The 18,546-nt window shown below is 44.1% G+C and overlaps 1 protein-coding gene across 2 annotated transcripts in view; it reads right to left on the bottom strand.

Moving 5' to 3' along the window:
• CYTH1 (cytohesin 1) overlaps positions 1 to 18,546 on the bottom strand; it is an 83,450-nt gene that overhangs the window by 64,459 nt on the left and 445 nt on the right. The window contains exon 1 of one of the 2 annotated variants that reach the window (XM_077251468.1): positions 3,057 to 3,380. The exons of the other annotated variant lie outside the window; for it this stretch is intronic. Within the exon in view, the coding sequence (XP_077107583.1) occupies positions 3,057 to 3,075 (19 nt within the window). The 5' untranslated portion in view covers positions 3,076 to 3,380. Of the gene's footprint in view, positions 1 to 3,056; positions 3,381 to 18,546 lie in introns of those variants that run through there. 2 annotated transcript variants of the gene reach the window in all.

Here is an 18,546-nt window from a genome sequence, read left to right as displayed (position 1 = left end):
CCGCGGCGTCATCACGGTCATGTGACCGCGACGTCACCACAGGTCCTGTTCGGCACAGCAACTGAGACCGGACGCCGCGGGCAGCGCTGAGAGGTGAGTATAGCATGATTTTTTATTTTAATTCTTTTTTTTTTACACCCAAATATGGTTCCCAGGGCCTGGAGGAGAGTCTCCTCTCCTCCACCCCGGGTACCACCCGCACATTAACCGCTTACTTCCCGCAACGTGGGCACAGCCCCATGCGGGAAGTAAGCGGTTCAATGCATTCCTATGGGTGCAGAATCGCAGCGATTCTGCACAAAGAAGTGACATGCTGCGGGTTGTAAACCGCTGCGTTTCTGCGCGGTTTTTCCCGCAGCATGTGCACAGCGGTTTGCGGTTTCCATAGGGTTTACATGTTAATGTAAACGCTATGGAAACTGCTGCGGACCCGCAGCATCAAAATCGCCGCGGTTCCGCGGTAAAAACCGCAAAGTGTGAACATGGCCTTATAGTCTCTAGAACTGTTAAAGGGAACCTGTCACCCCTTTTTTTCAATTTGAGATAAAAAATATGGTTCAATTGTGCATGAGCTCTGCATTACAGCAGTACCTCTCATATCCCCCGATTCCCCACCTTTGCTTATAAAATACCTTTGTAATCTCTCTGTTTTCGTATGTAAAGTACTCTGGTCAGATGGGCGGGGCCTATTCGCTGTTTCTCCTCACCTCCTGCCTTGCTCTACGCTCTTCTTTCCTGTGTTGGCATTGAAGTGGCCTCTCGCGCGTGCGCAGTATGTTTTGCCCAACAGTGGGCAAAGCATACAGATCATTATTGCGCATGCGCCATTTTACATTACGTTCTATGCCTCGGAAGTCTTGCCATGCAAGGTGGCATAGAACGTAATGAAAAATGTGGGCGTATGCGCAATAGTGATTTTATGCTTTGCCCACAGTTGGGCAAAGCATACTGCGCAGGCACTAGAGGCCAATTAAATGCGCACGCGCATAAACTGTACGGGATATGTGCTATTCACAGATCTCGTTACGTCGAGAACGCAGAGGAGCGGGGGGAGAAATGGCGAATAGGCCCCGCCCATCGGACTGGGGTAATTAACATAGGAAAACGGAGAGATTAAAAAGGTATTTTCTCAGCAAAGGTGGGGAATCGGGGGATATGAGAGGTACTGCTGTATTGCAGAGCTCATGCACAATTGAACCATATTTTTATCTCAAATCGAAAAAAAAGGGGTGACAGACTCCCTTTAACATGTCCAATTTATTTTTGAGGACCGAGCTGTCTGTGCAAAATCATGCGTGTCAGATCCCAATCAGCCATGAAAGTATATGGCTAACAAAAATTGGAAAGTAATCAGATGCCATCCGAGTGCTGTCCGTTTTTCACAGACAACTAAATAGAAGCTCTAGAAACTATTTTTTCTTTGGTTTCTTATCTGACTGACTCAGACAGCACTCTTTCTGATAAAACGCTTAGCAAAATCATTCATGAAACTGGGTCCGATTTTCCTTTAATAAGAAAATGACTGACGTGTGAATGAGTCCCTGCCGTGATGTGAAAGTGCTTGGAGCCTCAATCAATGCTAGCACTTGTCATTTACTGAACCTTGTAATGTAAGGTGTAACCAGCCTGTCACTGTAGTTTGCTCTGTCAAAGCTCATTGTTACAACATACAATGAGCAGATCTATGGAAGGGGTTTTCTTTACAGACATTTTAGAATTACATTGAAAAATGTAGTAAAATAAGAAATACTTTTTAATGAAGTGTATGCAACTGTACAGCCGTGAACCATTTTTTCACTTGTATTTTATAGCAAATCATTTGAGAACATAAACGTCAGCCACAAGACTTAAAAAGGAGAGAAAGGGGACCTTCACATGTTTTAAGTAACAACTCAGTATTTTTAGTGGTGTATTTGATGGCAAAAATGCTACCGCCAGTATTCCCAGAGTCAATGGAGTAGAATATTCAATTTTATATATACACTATTTTTACTATAGAAAACAGAAAAACAAAAATAAATAAATAAAAACCACTATGCTCTATGTATTGTATATTTTTTCCCAGGTAGTTCCTGGTGTTTTTTTTTTGTTACATTTTTTACATTACAAATCTCCCAATTCTAAAGTTGAAAACAGGGCGAAGAACAATCACACGTTGGTCGGATGAATGAAAATACATCTCAGGTTATTCACATGAGTGTGTAAAAATTTTTTTATAAAATTGTTTGATTTTCGGGATGAAAAAAAAACAATTTTTCATCTGTATGGTCACCCATATGACATCCATTTTTATTAATCAAGAATTATTAACATTTACAGGACCAAACTCAGTTTCCTGTATTAAACAACTGCTGGGCATCCGTAAGAGACAGATGTTATATGGTTGATCCATACTGATCTTTTTTGCGCAGGCGAGTCTCATCCAAAATACAGGATGGCTAGGGAATGCAACAATATTTTTATTTTTTCAATTTAATGACTGAAAAAAAAAGGGGTCATCTGAAAAGTCCCATTGAAATACGTAGGTCCGAGTGCTGACAGGTTTTTCATGGACCGAAAATTGGTGGGAACGTAGGCTCAGATATCGAACTTATTCAGCCAAAAAATGCAGCCAGTGCTCATTAACAGCCAAAAGAAAAATCCAACATGCCCAAACGGTGACAAATGATAATGAATGTTCTTCGGTAGGTAATCGGTCGAAACGAACACAAGTGATGACGGAAATTAGCCATTTCCGGGCACCGTAGTGGGAAATGTGCCAATCACATGATCCACGAATCACATAATTGCCACAAAAAAAACAACACAACATTGAAAAGTATCAGACAAAAAAAATAAATAAGAAGATCTCTGCCACCAGGTGTGAGAATAGGAAAGTTTACGGACTAGTTTTCACCTTTTGTCGATAGTCGTAATTAGGACGTCATAGCGAGACGCTAGTAGAGGCAATCATCCATTATCAGACATATACCTGCCACAGCCAGGTAACATATGCCAGGTACAGGCACTGCCCCCCACACCTGTGGCACCTGACAGGACTGATGAAGGAGACTCACCATCTGTATTGAGCACCATCCTGCCGGCTGCTCGGACTGCGGCTCCGGACGTCTCACCACCAGCACTAGGTGCCACCTAACCAGGACTTCCAGTAATGACAGCTGCTGCAAGTCCCAGCACGGGGAGGAGGCGGGGAAGGGAGTACAGTACACGTCACCCCGAGGGGGGAGGGTAAAGCTGCTACACCCTGTCTGCTTCAGTCACACGTTAACCCCTGCAGTGCTGCACTGGAGTGGGTGGGGTCTGCTTGTAACACCTGAGCTCAGGGTATAAAGTCCGGCATTGAGGAAAGAGAGAAGCCCTCAGAATAGCAGACATGACACAGGTTGTGTTACACAGAAGTGGCGAATTTTAGGCGGGAAATGTATGGAATAGTTCTGAGAGGAAGCTGTGACAGGATTGATAAGGCAGGCAGTGGGTATATGGCACACTTTAGTGAGAGCTGCGCCCACACTGTGCTAAGACACATCCTTCCTGTACATATGTAACTTACTGAGCTGTGAGGAAACCGAGTAAAAACCACAAGATGGCGAAAACCTGACCTATACGCCATAGCGAAGATGAAACACCTCACACATTCATCCAGGGATGAATAATTTAAAAAATCCTATTTCTGTTCGCAGCTGTCTGTTTTATCTATACACATGCAATGTCGTCGTCGTGTTTAACGATTGTAGTGAACGTCACTTCAATAATAAGTTTAGGGCTACAGGGCGACGTGTTGCTTTTTGACCTTCGACCGACTGAGACACCGAGTCGCCAATGTTCCCATGCGTTTTGGATTTTCTATCCCAGGTAGCACATCACTCACTTGCCACAAACATCAATGCAAGTGACGTTAGACTGTAACTTGGCCATTTTTTTACAGCAAAATTGCAGCTCTAAAATAGGAGTACAATAGCAAGTTGCACAACCTGTCTGAGAATTGCTGTCACATGAGACGTCGTCTTGTAGTCTAAAAATGTATAGAAACATACTTGCGTAGATACAACTATGTGACATTGCTCAATACACCTGTAGCATCAGTATGGCTTCTCTCATGTCTGCCCTAGTCTTTCAGTTTGGCCATGACAGAACCAGAACAAAGGACCCCATTGACTTGGAGTCAGTTGGACTTTTGTCAGGGTGGCTTTCAAGTCTTCAACTTTCGCAAAATATATTTCAAAGTACTAGCCTCCAAGCATTGGTGAACAGACCCTACTGTATATGGTAGCCAGATTCAGATCGGGGAATTTTGTAGCACCAAATTGAAAACCATGACGTTTTTGTCGTGTTTTTGAAACTATTTGAATGGATCCCGTCACCAGATTCCTGCTGCCAAATCATGAGCGCCATGAATCCAGTACCTAGCTGCATGAGTGCAGCCAGGTATATTTTTCTCCTCTCCTGCTCTAATCCCCTGCTAGATCTTTAACCAGTTAATGACCGGGCCATTTTTCCCCTTCCTCACCAGTCCCATTTTCAGGTTTTATTATACATTCACTTTTAATTACTCTAAAAAAAATAAATTTGGATACTCAGATAACATCCCCTTTTCATGATACATGGGGCTTAATTTTTATATTTTTTTTATGCTGCTATCAGGGAAAATGTAAAGAAAATTGGAAATACGGGTCTGTTTTTCACTTTGTATTTTTTTTTTTCATTCCGTAGAAATTATTTTTATATATTGGACATTATTTTTTTCATTGGAGTCGGGGCTAGCAATTGAGACTGGCAGTATCTTTTTTTTAGTGTTGTTTTATTTATTAATTCTTTTTTTTTTTCTTTTACTTTAGATTTTTTTTTCCAATCATATTACACACTGTCACCCATAAGGTCGGAGACGCTAGTGTTCACAACAGAAATTTCATCAATAGAATGTATTGAATGCAGTAAATCCGCTTGGTTCCATGAAGACATGCAGTTTCCCTACGTTCAATAGAACGCAGCGAAATAACGCGTCATCCAAAACGCTGCTACTTCATGGGCACATAGTCCTATAGGCTTTTTTCTGCGACTAACTTCCTGATTATTGTCTCTCCATGATAATAGGCACTGCAGAACCTATTTATAAAGCATAAGTTAGATATTATTACATCAGTAAGATATCTGTTGGCACAAGAGAAGGAAGTTATTTCAGTGGTAATCTGTGTATGATCTAGCAGGAAGAGAAATATACTGCCTACGTAGCAGTACTTATTTCTGTATAATTATTAGGTCCTGACAAAAGAAGGTGATGTTTATACAAAAATGTCCATTGATGTGTGCTATAAACAATGAAATTTCTCCTCGAGGATAATAAGCAACAGCCAGTAAAAATAGACACGGATAATGGGAACAAGGATGTCAGGATGAAGGGGTAATGGTGTCACAGCACAGTACACAATGATGTCACAGTACAGGAATGATTTAGGCAGTGATGTCACAGCCCAGGGATAATAATTCCTGTTCACAGCTCATCTTTGTTCTTTGTTTAGCATTTATGTTGGGTATCACAGTATCTTGTAATAAAATGTATATTCTTAATGAATGCCATAATAACTAGTGATGATTGAATAGTGAAATATTCGGATTCGGGAAAATCGGCACAAATAATTTCTAATATCCGTGTATTCGTACCAAATAACGAATCCAATGCATGTCAATGGGAATGCCGAATATTTTTCTGCTGGACCCAACAAACAGGTCTGGGGGCATGAGAAAAAAGCTGAAATGGATGGGAAAGAGCTAAAACTAAATGGGAACAGCATGGAGAATATACCTGCATGCCTTTCTGACTCACATATGATATCTGGGAATAATGTCAGGCTATTACGTTTTTTTTTAAAGACCTACCAAACCAAACCAAACCATTTTTTTAAAGGGAAAAATGATAAACAATATTTCCTTCATAATTACATGTATATAACGCAAAATTAAAAAAAAAATGTATACCTCCATTTTAGCATATGTTCACATGGAGCGTTTTGGCTTTATTTTTTACTTTAACATTTGTTTTTTTTTAAATTCGTTTATTAATTACAGCATGAATCATACATACATTTGCTTATATTCGTTATTATCCATAAGGCACATAAAATTACCACACATAATCATGTCTGGGATATTGCAAAGGTTACAAGCAATGCATGTCAATCATTTGTTCATATCTTATTCAAACTTTAACTACCTTAACTTCTAATGAAACCTCTAAAACTAACATGCTGCCGCTTAAAAGAGAGTTCTAGATAGATTCTGCCCTGTAAGTAGATAATGCCCATGCAATCTTACACCCTTTCCTTGTATAATTGTTAAGTTATGTTAACCTAAACAGTATGGCAAGAGGAGTTCCATCTTCCCCATATCTTCTCAAATTTGGCTGGATTACCTCTGTTCTGATATAATGCCCGCTCATACGGAATAATGGAGTTTACCAAGTCGACCCACGCTCTAAGGGTTGGGCAAGAACCCCCCATCCATCGCAGAGCCAACACCTTCCGTGCCAAAAACAGAGTCTCCCTCAGAAAAATTCCCGTATGACGATCCCAAGTCTCAGCCTCCCATACTCCAAACAAACATACCAGGGGTTCAAGTGGGACAGGGATCGACACCAGTGATGTCAACAATGTCGTTACCTCATTCCAGAATTGGAAGACAATAGGGCATTTCCATATCATGTGGATAAAATCTGCATTGCTAGAATGGCATCTCAGGCAGTCTGATGAATGTAGACGACCCATTTTAAAGAGACGAATCGGGGTCAGATAGGATTGATATATGATGTATAGTTGTGTCATCCTGTTATTAACTGATGGGGAGACTTTAGTTGGGGATTCCAAAATTTCGTCCCATTCCTCTTCCAATGTGTCTGGGAGAAGCCGTCCCCATTTCCCCTTAATTGAATCTATGGTGGATCCCTCACCCATGGATAACAAATAGGTGTACAGAGAGGAAATAAGTCCCTGGGGACCCTGCGAATTAAGGATACCTATTAACGGTAAATCTGAGATAGCTCGGCCTGTGCCCATATTCCACATATGTGACTGGAAGGCTGACCTTAGTTGTAAGTAACGGAAAAATTGAGATCTTGGTACGCTGTAGGTATTTTGTAGCTGTTCAAAGGAGACAAAGATCCCTCGTTTATATAGATTACCCACTGTAAGGACACTGTACGATATCCAGAATTCAGTGGACGGATGACCCAGTAATACCGGAAAATAACTATTATTCCACAATGGCATTTCAGCTGCTATATCAGCAAATCCCGTTACCTTTTTAACTTGCCTCCATATTGATCGTGCTAGTCGGAGCAAAGGAAGTAAATGAGGAACCGCAGTTCTCTCCATCTCCAAAAATCCCAGTGGACAATCAATTTTGGCCGAATACAAAATATGGTGTTCAGAGTTAGGAAGAGTTTTCCCGGGCATCCACATATTCAACATTTTGGTCTGACCCGCTAGGTAATATAAATAGAAGTCTGGCAGGGCCGCCCCACCCCCCTGTCTGGGTCTTTGTAGAGCGGATAATTTAAGCTTAGGCCTAGCCTTTCCCCATATGAAGTAGTAAGGGAATTTAGGGTTGCGAAGAAAGATTTAGGTATTATAACCGCGCTATGTTGAAAACAATAGCTCAATTTTGGGAGTAATATCATCTTTATGAGATTAATACGTCCAGCCACAGATAATGGTAATTTGTCCCAAGTAGCAAATTTGGACTTAACCACATCCAGTAGCGGGAATATATTAAGATGTAAGTCTAGGTGACTTCTCTGGGACATATGTATTCCTAGATATTTAAACTGGGAGACAATGGGTAGCAGTGAGAGGGTTTCAAGACAGGACATTGGGGTATGGGAGAGAGGCATCAGAGCAGATTTTTCCCAATTTATATAAAGGCCAGAAAATTTACTAAATCTATCTATCATCGTTATTACTTTTGGTAATGTGTCTTCCGTTTGATCCATAAACACCACCATATCATCAGCATACAGACCGATGACATCCACCCTATCAGCGATATGTATCCCTTTAATATCTGCAGAAGACCTCATTCGTATTGCCAAGGCCTCTATCGCCAAGGCAAATAAAACTGGGGAGAGAGGGCACCCCTGCCGAGTTCCCCTATGCAAAGAAAACGATGCAGACATTAAGCCATTCACCACCATTCGTGCTCTAGGTTTCGCATATAATGTATCTATCCCTCTCAAAAATTTATTTCCAAACCCATATTTCCGTAAACATGCAATTAAGAAGGGCCATTCGAGGGAGTCAAAAGCCTTGGCTGCGTCCAGCGAAGCCAATGCCCACTTGTTGTCTGGTTCCAGAGAACTATATTGTATGACCGACTGTACCCGCCTGATATTGATAGAAGTGCTTTTCCCAGGCATGAAACCAGTTTGATCCGGGTGTATAAGATCTAATATGATCTTGTTCAATCTAGTAGCTAAAATTTTAGTAAAAATTTTGTAATCCACGTTCACCAGAGAAATTGGTCTATATGATCCACAATCTAAAGGATCCTTCCCCTCCTTCCTGAGTACTACAACATTAGCATCATAAAACGTTTCGGGTACAGATTCCCCCTCCCATATTCCTTTGAGTACTTTCAGCAGTATAGGGGCTAGCTTGTCACGGTATTTCCTATAGAACTCTATGGGAAACCCATCAGGTCCCGGGGCCTTTCCAGTTGCCATGTTAGCTATAGCATGCTCCACCTCTTCCAGAGTAAATTCAGCCTCCATAAGGGCCTGTTGCGATGGACTTAATGAGGGGAATGTTATATCTGATAAATAATCTAAGCACTCATCAACACCAGAGTCACTGCTAGATTTATATAACGAGGTATAATAATCATAGAAGCCCTGAAGTATTCCATCAGTAGAGGATACTAAAGAGCCATCAGACACCCGGATCTGCAATATTGTATTGGAGGCGTTGTGTTGGCGTACCAAGAAGGCCAAGAGTGTACTGGCCTGATTCCCCAACTCAAAATAGGATTGGCGAGTGAAAAATAATTTACGCTTTGATTTAACATCTGCGTGTTGGGTATAAAGTCTCTGAGAGGTGAGCCATTCAATTCTATTACTGCTGGACTGATTAGCTATATAAGTGGCCTCTGAATCTTTTAATCTTTGTTCTATCTCCTCATCCTCCCTCGCCGTTGCCCTCTTAATATAGGAGATAGTAGAGGACAAACATCCCCTTAAGTATGCCTTCAGGGTATCCCAAAATAAGCCGAGGTCCTGGAGTTCCGAGTGTACTAGAATGAAATTATTTAACTGATCAACCGTCCTGTCACTAGAATCTATTAATTTTAACCAAAAGGGGTTCAATTTCCAGGTCCTACTATTATTGTCGGATCGTCCATATTTGAGTTTAAGAATAATTGGGCTGTGATCTGAGATCCCCCGGCTACCATGTTCAATACTATCCACCCACAATGCCAATCCACTTGACCCAAATATATAGTCTATTCGAGATAATGATTGTCTAGTGGATGAGTGACAAGTGTACCCTCTGATCTCCGGGTGACTCACTCTCCACAGATCCAGCCATCCACTACCATCCATAAACAGTGCCAATTGAGAGGGAGGCTGAGGTAAAGTGTCTCCCGATGTTGCGTCATCCAATCTCAATCTGTCCATGGATTGATTCATAACTAAATTAAAGTCTCCCATGCAGATAACATTGGCTTCCGGGTATTTTAAGGAGAAGGCTAGGGCCATACGGAGAATTGACATACTGGCAGGGGGGGGGGTTATAGATACATAACAACACGTATTCTCGTGAGTTGATGAATGCATGCACAAAAACAAAGCGACCCTCTGGATCACGTCTCGCCTCCTTGGCCTCCCATCTGACCTCCTTGTGTATTAGTAAAGAGACCCCTCTCGAATAACTGGTGTGAAAGGCATGTAGGGACCACTGTACCCACGGTTTTTGCTTATATCGAGCCGTGTCCCTTGTTAAATGTGTTTCTATCAGTGCTACAATATGGGGGTGGCATCTTTTTATCTGTGAAAATACTTTAATTTTCTTTCTAGGGGTTTTAATACCTCGGATATTCCAGGTCATACATATAAGTTCAGCTCCCATGTTTACTCTTGAGGGAAGAATTAATACTTATCATTATTATTCGGGTGCATTTCAATAGCGTCATATTGGGCAAGGAGTTAGTGTCAGCGGCAGCCTTACTTAATAAACAACCTAAACTGAAACAGAAAACCTTGTTAAACAAGAAAACATGAACAGTAGGGGGGAGTATTTCCATCCTCCCACAGTCAAATTGAAAAGGGGATACCCTCACTGAATTCAGCGTCCGGTATTGTTGACTTTCCCGCACCTATACGGAAAGCTCAATTTTTATTGCCATCAGACAAGGAACCCAGGTTAGGGGTCTTCCACATTCGGTCCTCCATTAGACCGCAACCACTCAATCGCTTCTGCCGGGTCTGTGAAGAACAAGGAGGAGCTATTATGGACGATGCGGAGCCGAGCTGGGTAGAGCATAGAATAGACAATGTTCTTGTCTCTAAGTTGCTTCTTAACATCCACAAATCGTGCACGCTGCTTTTGAAGATCCACGGAAAAATCTGGAAAAATCGATATGGTGGCATTATCGAATTTGATGAGGCCCTTCTGACACGCCAGACGAAGGGTGGTATCTCTGTCTCTGCAATTAAGAAGACGTGCCAGGAAAGGTCGCGGCGGAGCTCCAGGAGGGAGGGGCCTCGTTGGTACCCTATGGGCTCTTTCCACCGCAAATGTCGAGGAGAATCCATCTCCCAGTGTAGACTTGAGCCATTCCTCCAAAAATTGCTCAGGCCGCTGACCCTCTGACCGCTCCGGGAGACCTATGATTCGGATGTTGTTACGGCGCAGTCTATTTTCCAAATCATCTGCTTTTTGCTTCCAAGCATTTACGGAACCAGCAGCTTTGGTTAATTTGGCCTCCACCATAGGATTGATAGTGTCTTCTATATGAGACACCCTTGTTTCGACCTCAGAAATACGCCCCCTCATAGTTTGCATGTCATGTCGCAGGCGGCCCACTTCAGTATGCACATCCTCTATTTTCTCCGTAAGAGATGATCTAGTGAGGGATATAGCCTGCATTAACTGCTCCGATGCCTGTTTGAGAGTCAGTTCTTCCTCCTCCCCTTCCCCAGTAGCATCAGAGGGGCGACCCCTGCGTTGAGATGATGTGGAGTTACCTCTGAGGTTGCGTACATTTTCATGAGGGTCGTCCTTAGCAAATTTTTTAAGTTTTTCAGCAGCCGCCGCTCCTCTAGGATGTTGCATGGCGGGTATACACAAGAGGACCTCACAGATTAGTTCCAGAAGTAATTGTAGGCAAGCTGTGCTCCAACTTTATGGTTATAAATGAATCAAGCTCTAACTCCAGGTCTTGTATAGTATTGAATTGTGCTCCAAGGCTCCATAAATTTAACAGGTAATGATAGCGAGGATCGCAGGGTGGATATCCAAGTATTTATTTAAGCCTTATATGCTGGGCGGGTGCTCAGTTCGTGTTTAGAGGGAGAGCAGCAGGGAGGGGGTTAATTCCCACTATTATGGCGCCACCAGTGAAGCGATTGATTAACAGGGGGGTGCAGGGCCCAATATCTCAGGGCACACACCGCACCACCTCACTAGTTCCCTAGGCACAGAATTGTCTCTTAGGCAGCACCACAGGTGCACAAAGCGCCACTCCCTGTGCTGTTAGGGAGCGCGCTATAGTAATGGCCGCCGCTCCCCTCGAGCCCCTCTATCCCCTTCAGGCATCTTAACTATCGTGCGTTAGCACAGTCCTCACCGCTGCAACCCTGCCGCATTCAGCTCCGCTGTGAGGGAAGTCCGATTCCAGCTGGAGGCGGTGGCGCCGCGTCCTGTGTCCCGGAGCGCGCGCACCGAAGATGGCTGCCGCTCCACGTGTGTCTTCCCAGTGCCTCTGTCCCCGCAGCTTCCTACCTCCTCGGATCGCTGCAGCGGCTGTTCAGAGGGTCCGCAAGGTTCCCTGGGGTAAGGGGTTCCAGCTTTTGCCGGTAATGTTTGCCGAAATATAATAAATGTGGCAGGATAAGAGAAGGATATTTGGAGCTCTCACTCAGTGCGTCCTTCTTCTCCGGCTACATAGCCACGCCCCTACTTTAACATTTGTGAGGGCTCTGACTCCTAAATTTGGGAGGACCCTCCCTCATGCCAAATAGTTAGCAAGATAGTGGAATACATATTCCCCATCCCTTTACAGTGCCATTTCAAACATGCCCATTTGAATTTTGGGCATCGCCCGCCACCACCATCATGTCCACCGCCATGTCATTATGCGGCCCTCGCTGACAATTAGCAGAGTGCCAGCAGGTGCCGTGTGAATCCTGAGTTTGGTAAGGGCCCTCAGGTGGCCCTTTATCATACATTTGGGAGAGCCCTCACTCATAGTTTTGGGAGGTCCCTCAATCATGCCAAATACAGTAGTTAGCCAAATAGTGGAATACATATTCCCCATCACTTTAAAATGCCAGTTAAAACATGCCCCTTTGAATTTTGGGCTTTGCCCGTCACCACCACCACGTCCACTGCCATGTCTTTATGCAGCCTTTGCTGACAATTAGCAGAGTGCCAGCAGGTGCCGTAAAACCTAAGTTTGGTAAGGGCCCTCAGGTAGCCCTGTATCATACATTTGGGAGAGCTCTCACTCCTACTTTTGGGACATCCCACCCTCATGCCAAATAGTTAGCCAGAGAGTGGAATACATAATCCCCGTCCAATGCCATTTCAAACATGCCCATTTGAATTTTGGGCTTTGCCCGCCATCACCACTATGTCCACCGCCATGTCATGTCATTATTAATATAACAAGTAGCAGAGGGCCAGCAGGTGCTGGGAAACCTGCGTTTTGTAAGCTTCACATTTCGTTTTTGCCACCGGATCCCAATGGAGAACTGTCATAGCGGGTGAAGTCACTGTAACATATAATAAAGGAGTTGGGGGAGCTGTATGATCATTGTCAGTGAATTGGATTCTACCAGACACCAAAAGCATTAGAATTAAATTCTGAGTACAGTGGATGCAAGTGAGGGCCTGTATTGTGGTCAGTCTGTCAGGCATGAAACACATGTCAGGAACATGCCTCATGCCTCATTTTACTTGGAAGTAGCCTCCTCAAGGGAAAGAGACAGGAGTTCCATTGACCAATCTGCACAAGCCTTTTCAAAGCTATTGGTTTAATAAATAGAGTATCTTTATCTAGCAGTTGTGTGACTGGTGCAAAGCGTGCAGAGATCTGCAAATGGACTATTTATCTCTACTTTTCGTGAGTCTACTGTTGCTGTGTGTAATAAAGCCGATATCTTAAAAAAAATTGCCACACATTGCTAGATATATTGAATTTGTACATAACACCTCTGTGAGGGTACTTGTCAAAAATAAAGCCAGAACATTTTTTTCATAAGCATAAAGTATCAATATGAGAAAGGGTGACGTTAAGGGACCTGGATGTGGTGGTGCCCGCCAAGGCCATGTTACAGATCAGAAGACGGTGACTGTATCTCGTTCTGGCTTCCTGTCAAAATGTGCTCAGCGCGGTACACCACTAAAAAACCCAGACAATTGCCAGGATGTTGTGTGTTGGATGGCAGACAAAGGCTCCAGTGTGTTGACAAGCAGCACCAAGAAGTCTTTCCCACGGTCCAGTCTCAGTAGCCAAGAGGCTGGGCCTCTGAATCCTCAACCTGGTCCTCCTTCCTCCCACCATCAAGAGTCCCAGGAGACATCAACGGAATGCTGGCCACTCTGAGGAACAATTTACGTTCCCTTGTAATTTGTCAGGCCTCTCAACATGCACCATTAAAGAGGGTCATGAGGAGGTGAAATGCAATGATGCCCAAACATTTGAGCACCCACAGTCACGATGGGGAAGGTCAATTCACGTCTGAAGAGGTAGAGGATAATCATGACGCACAGTTGCTATCAGGTCAGCCCAAAATCGCAACTCAGAAGGAGGATCTGAGGAATTGGAAGATGACGTGGGCAATGATGAGGCCACTGATCCAACCTGGCACTGTGGCACGCCTAGCGAGCACAGCAGCGCAAATAGAGATTGGTCCATAGCACAAAAACAGGCAAGAAGAGGTAGTGGTTAGACCATGGGAGAACTTGATCAACTGTTCCACAGAGCCCCCCCCCCCCCCCCCCCCGCTCGGCTAGATAAAACGCCAAGAGTGTGCTGTTTCCCTGTATGGCAGTTTTTTTCTGAAATTCCTTCAGACAAAACAGCTGTAATTTACATCATCTGCCAAACCAAGCTAAGAAGAGGCAAGAACACTGCCAACCTGAGCACCACCAGCATGCAAAAGAACATGGCAGACAAGCACCCCAGTAGGTGGGCGGAACGCCTGGGTACAAAATATTTGTCTGATGATGAAACCAATGCCCCTTCCTCAGTGTTACGGCCTTCCCAATCTGCTGTCCATGAGGCAGGCGCTGATGCCTCCTCCCCACAACCTGCAGTTGCACAGACACAACAGTCAGCAGCCACATCCAGTTCATTGTCTCAGCGCAGCATTCACTTGTCGCTGCCCCGGACTTTTAACAGAAAGCAAAAATATTGACCCACCCACCGGCCAAAGCGCTAAACACCCACATGGCCAGATTGGTAGCCCTGGAAATGTTGCCGTTTTGACTTGTTCGAACTGAGTCTTTCCGCGACCTCTTGGCGGTGGCAGCTCCACAGTACTCAATTACCATCTGACATTATTTTTCCCGGTGTGCCATTCCCACGTTACACAATTTCACCTGTGCTCTGGCCAAAGCAGTCACAGGGAAGGTCTACATTACCACAGACACGTTGACATGTGGACAAGAATGCTACATTTCCCTTATGGCACCCTGGCTGAACCTGGTGGAGTCTGGGACAGAGTCAGAGGCTGGGACATCACACATAACCCACACCAAGAATAGCGGTCACAACTTCCATCCTCATATTTCAGTTCCTGTTTCTCCTCCTCACCGAAGTAGCCTCCCTATCACTCCCCAGCTGGGAGGTCTGCAGAACTGCCTTGTCAAAGCGACAGAACTCATCTGTTTAGGTGATAAAGCTCACAACGCAGCGAGCTGTTGAAGGTGATAAAAAAACAGACTGATTAGTGGCTCTCCCTGCTGAACCTCCAACCAGGTCTGGTTGTGTGTGATGATGGGTGTAACTTGGTGGTGGCTTTAAAGCTCGGCAAACTGGTAAACAAGTTCCACTTGCTGAACTTGGTTGTACAGCGTTTTTTAAAAATATACCCTGACTTGCCTTACCTACTTGTCAAGGTACGGTGTGTCAGCGCACATTTCCAAAAGTCATCTCAGGCTTTCGCCAGACTAGCTTTGCTGCAGCAGTGCTTTAATTTGCCTTGTCACTGACTGATTTGTGACATGCCCACACGCTATAATTCGACCTTTAATAAAAATAATAATTTTATTCCTATAGCGCCAACATATTCTGCAGCACTTTACATTTTAGAGGGGACTTGTACAGACAATAAGACATTACAGAATAACAATAATCACATAAACAACAGATACCAAGAGAAATGAGGGACCTGCTCGCAAGCTTACAATCTATGAGGAAATAGGGGAGACACAAAAAGTGGATGGTAACAATTGCTTTCATTGTTCTGACTGACTATAATGTAATAAATCAGGTGTTCATGTAATGCTCCATGAATCGGTTAAGGTACCTTCACACTGAACAACTTAACATCGATAGCGATCCGTGACGTTGCAGCGTCCTGGATAGTGATATCGTTGTGTTTGACACGCAGCAGTGATCAGGATCCTGCTGTGATATCGTTGGTCGGAGCTAGAAGGCCAGCACCTTATTTCGTCGCTGGATCACCCGCTGACATCGCTGAATCGGTGTGTGTGACACCGATCCAGCGATGTGTTCACTGGTAACCAGGGTAAACATCGGATTACTAAGCGCAGGGCCGCGCTTAGTAACCCGATATTTACCCTGGTTACCATTGTAAATGTAAAAAAAACCAAACACTACATACTTACATTCCGATGTCTGTCGCGTCCCCCGGCGCCCGCTTCCCTGCACTGTGTAAGCGCCGGCCGTAAAGCAGAGCACAGCGGTGACGTCACCGCTCTGCTTTACGGCCGGCGCTTACACAGTGCAGGGAAGCGGACGCCGGGGGACAGACACCGGAATGTAAGTATGTAGTGTTTGGTTTTTTTTTACATTTACACTGGTAACCAGGGTAAACATCGGGTTACTAAGCGCGGCCCTGCGCTTAGTAACCCGATGTTTACCCTGGTTACCCTGGGACTTCGGCATCGTTGGTCGCTGGAGAGCTGTCTGTGTGACAGCTCTCCAGCGACCACACAACAACGAAACAGCGACGCTGCAGCGATCGGCATCGTTGTCTATATCGCTGATGTGACGGTACCTTTACCAACCAGTATGTGTAAAAGTACAGACACAGAGGGCTATTAAATGCATAAAGGATGTGAGAACAAGATACAAGGATCCTAGTTATGAAGAAAATTTTGAATGGGCAACACAGGGATAGTTAGATAAATGTGTTCAGGAGTTAGGCGGTTCATATGTTGGTAAGGCTTAGTGAACAGCAGAGAGCAGTGTCTAAATTCCAGCTTTTCAATACCCATCAGAATAACACTCAGTCCCCACACATAACAACTGCCAAGTGGGTGTGGATCAATGACATTTCTAAGGTTCTTTCAAGATGGTGAACGCTGATGACGCTATTGTCAGCGTAACCATCCTGTTGCTCTGTCTATTAAAACATTTGCTGCAGAATCTCAAAGAGGAAGCTCTGAAAGCCGAGCAGGTGGCTATGGAGCAAGATTTTACCAGTGGCTGATACTACAGAGCCCAGTCTCACACAATATTCTCAAGCCACATTGGGTGATGATGAGGAACATGAGAAAGAGAGGCGGAACAGGAGTTTTTGGTCTGCGCTACAGAGGGGACTCCCAATCCCAGCTTCATGGCTGTCCAGCGTGGATGGCCTGAAGAGGAGAAGGAGGAGGAGGCTATGCGTTGTGAGGAGAGGATGGTTAGTGTTCTTTCTGGTGAGGACACTGAACGTTTGACTCTTTGTAGTCTGCCACACATGGCAGAGTTCATGTCCAGATGCCTTTCCCAAGACCCGTGCGTGAAACACATTTTGTCCAATATGAAATACTGGCTGTGCACCTTTCTTGACCCATGGTACAAGGAGAAATTTGCTTCTCTCATGACGGAGGCAGATGTACCATTTTCAGTGCATGTATGCCATAGGGCTGTTGTGGAAGACTTGCTAAAAAGATTACCCTCAGACAACGATGGTGGTAGAGGTACTGGCTCTTTTCACCAGCAAGGATTACAGGGAAGGGCCACACACACCCGGTGCAACTTAGAGCGGGGAATGTCCACTAACTGACACATTTTCATGAGACTGTCACATCAGCAAGGGCTATCTAAAGGTGTAACTATGATGAGGAGAAGTTGAGCAAGATGGTGAAGGACTACTTAAGTTACCATACCAGCGTCCTTCCTTATTCTTCAGTGCCCTTTAACTATTGGTTATCCAAGCTCCACATTTGTCCCTACCTCTCCTTCTGCTCCAAGTGTGTTGTCTGAGTGGGTTTTTAGTTTGGCTGGTGCAATTATAACGGATAGGTGCGCACACCTGTCTATGGAAAATGCAGATAGGCTGACTCTTCTAAAATTGAACAGGGTCTGGATTCCGGCGACTTTGTAATCCCTACGGATGACAGCAACGTAATGTAAAAGCAGCCCAAATGTTTTGTTTGGGAAGTTGTCTCAACATCCATCCATCCCTTACCATCCAAACTCATTTTATTCATGAAATTACCTCCTCCTTCTTCTGCAACAATTACTTAGTGGTCATGTATGTACACCCAAATGGCTAATATTTTTACTTTGTGAAAATTTGGCACATTGTTCAAAGGTGAAACTTGTACTCCCTATCGATTCCCTTGCTGACACACTCCAACAGCAAAGTAATGAAGATTATTGCCCCTGCTAAATTGTCAAGTAAGATTATCTACCCGCATTACGCCAGTCGCACAACTGCTAGCTAAAGATGCACTATTTTTTAAACCAATAGGAAATGATTTTTTTTTTTCAGTCGTCTTGCTGACACACTCCAAATGCGGAGTAATGAAGATTATTGCCCCTGCTAAATTGTCACGTACAAATATCTCTACCCTGATTGCGCCAGTCGCACAACTAGTAGACAAATATTAGGTATTTTAAGTGGAAAAAATACCCAGCTGCCTGCTCTTCACTCTCCCTACTTAAATCCCCACCTAACAAGTAATTTCTTCACAATCTTCAGCTCTTAAAAAGAGTTTTTTTGAATAAATAACGCTCACTATAACCTGCTATCACTCTCTATACGCTTTCACTCTCCCTACACTGAAACTACGCTCTCCCTACGCTGTTTCTGGTGCAATGTCCGCAAGATGGCGCAGGCAGTCTTTAAATATTACCAATGACGCTGGAAGGTCAGCC

The sequence above is a fragment of the Ranitomeya variabilis genome, chromosome 4 (genome assembly GCF_051348905.1).
Source record: "Ranitomeya variabilis isolate aRanVar5 chromosome 4, aRanVar5.hap1, whole genome shotgun sequence".
NCBI lineage: Eukaryota > Metazoa > Chordata > Amphibia > Anura > Dendrobatidae > Ranitomeya > Ranitomeya variabilis.
This window is presented reverse-complemented; position numbering and strand designations above follow the sequence as displayed.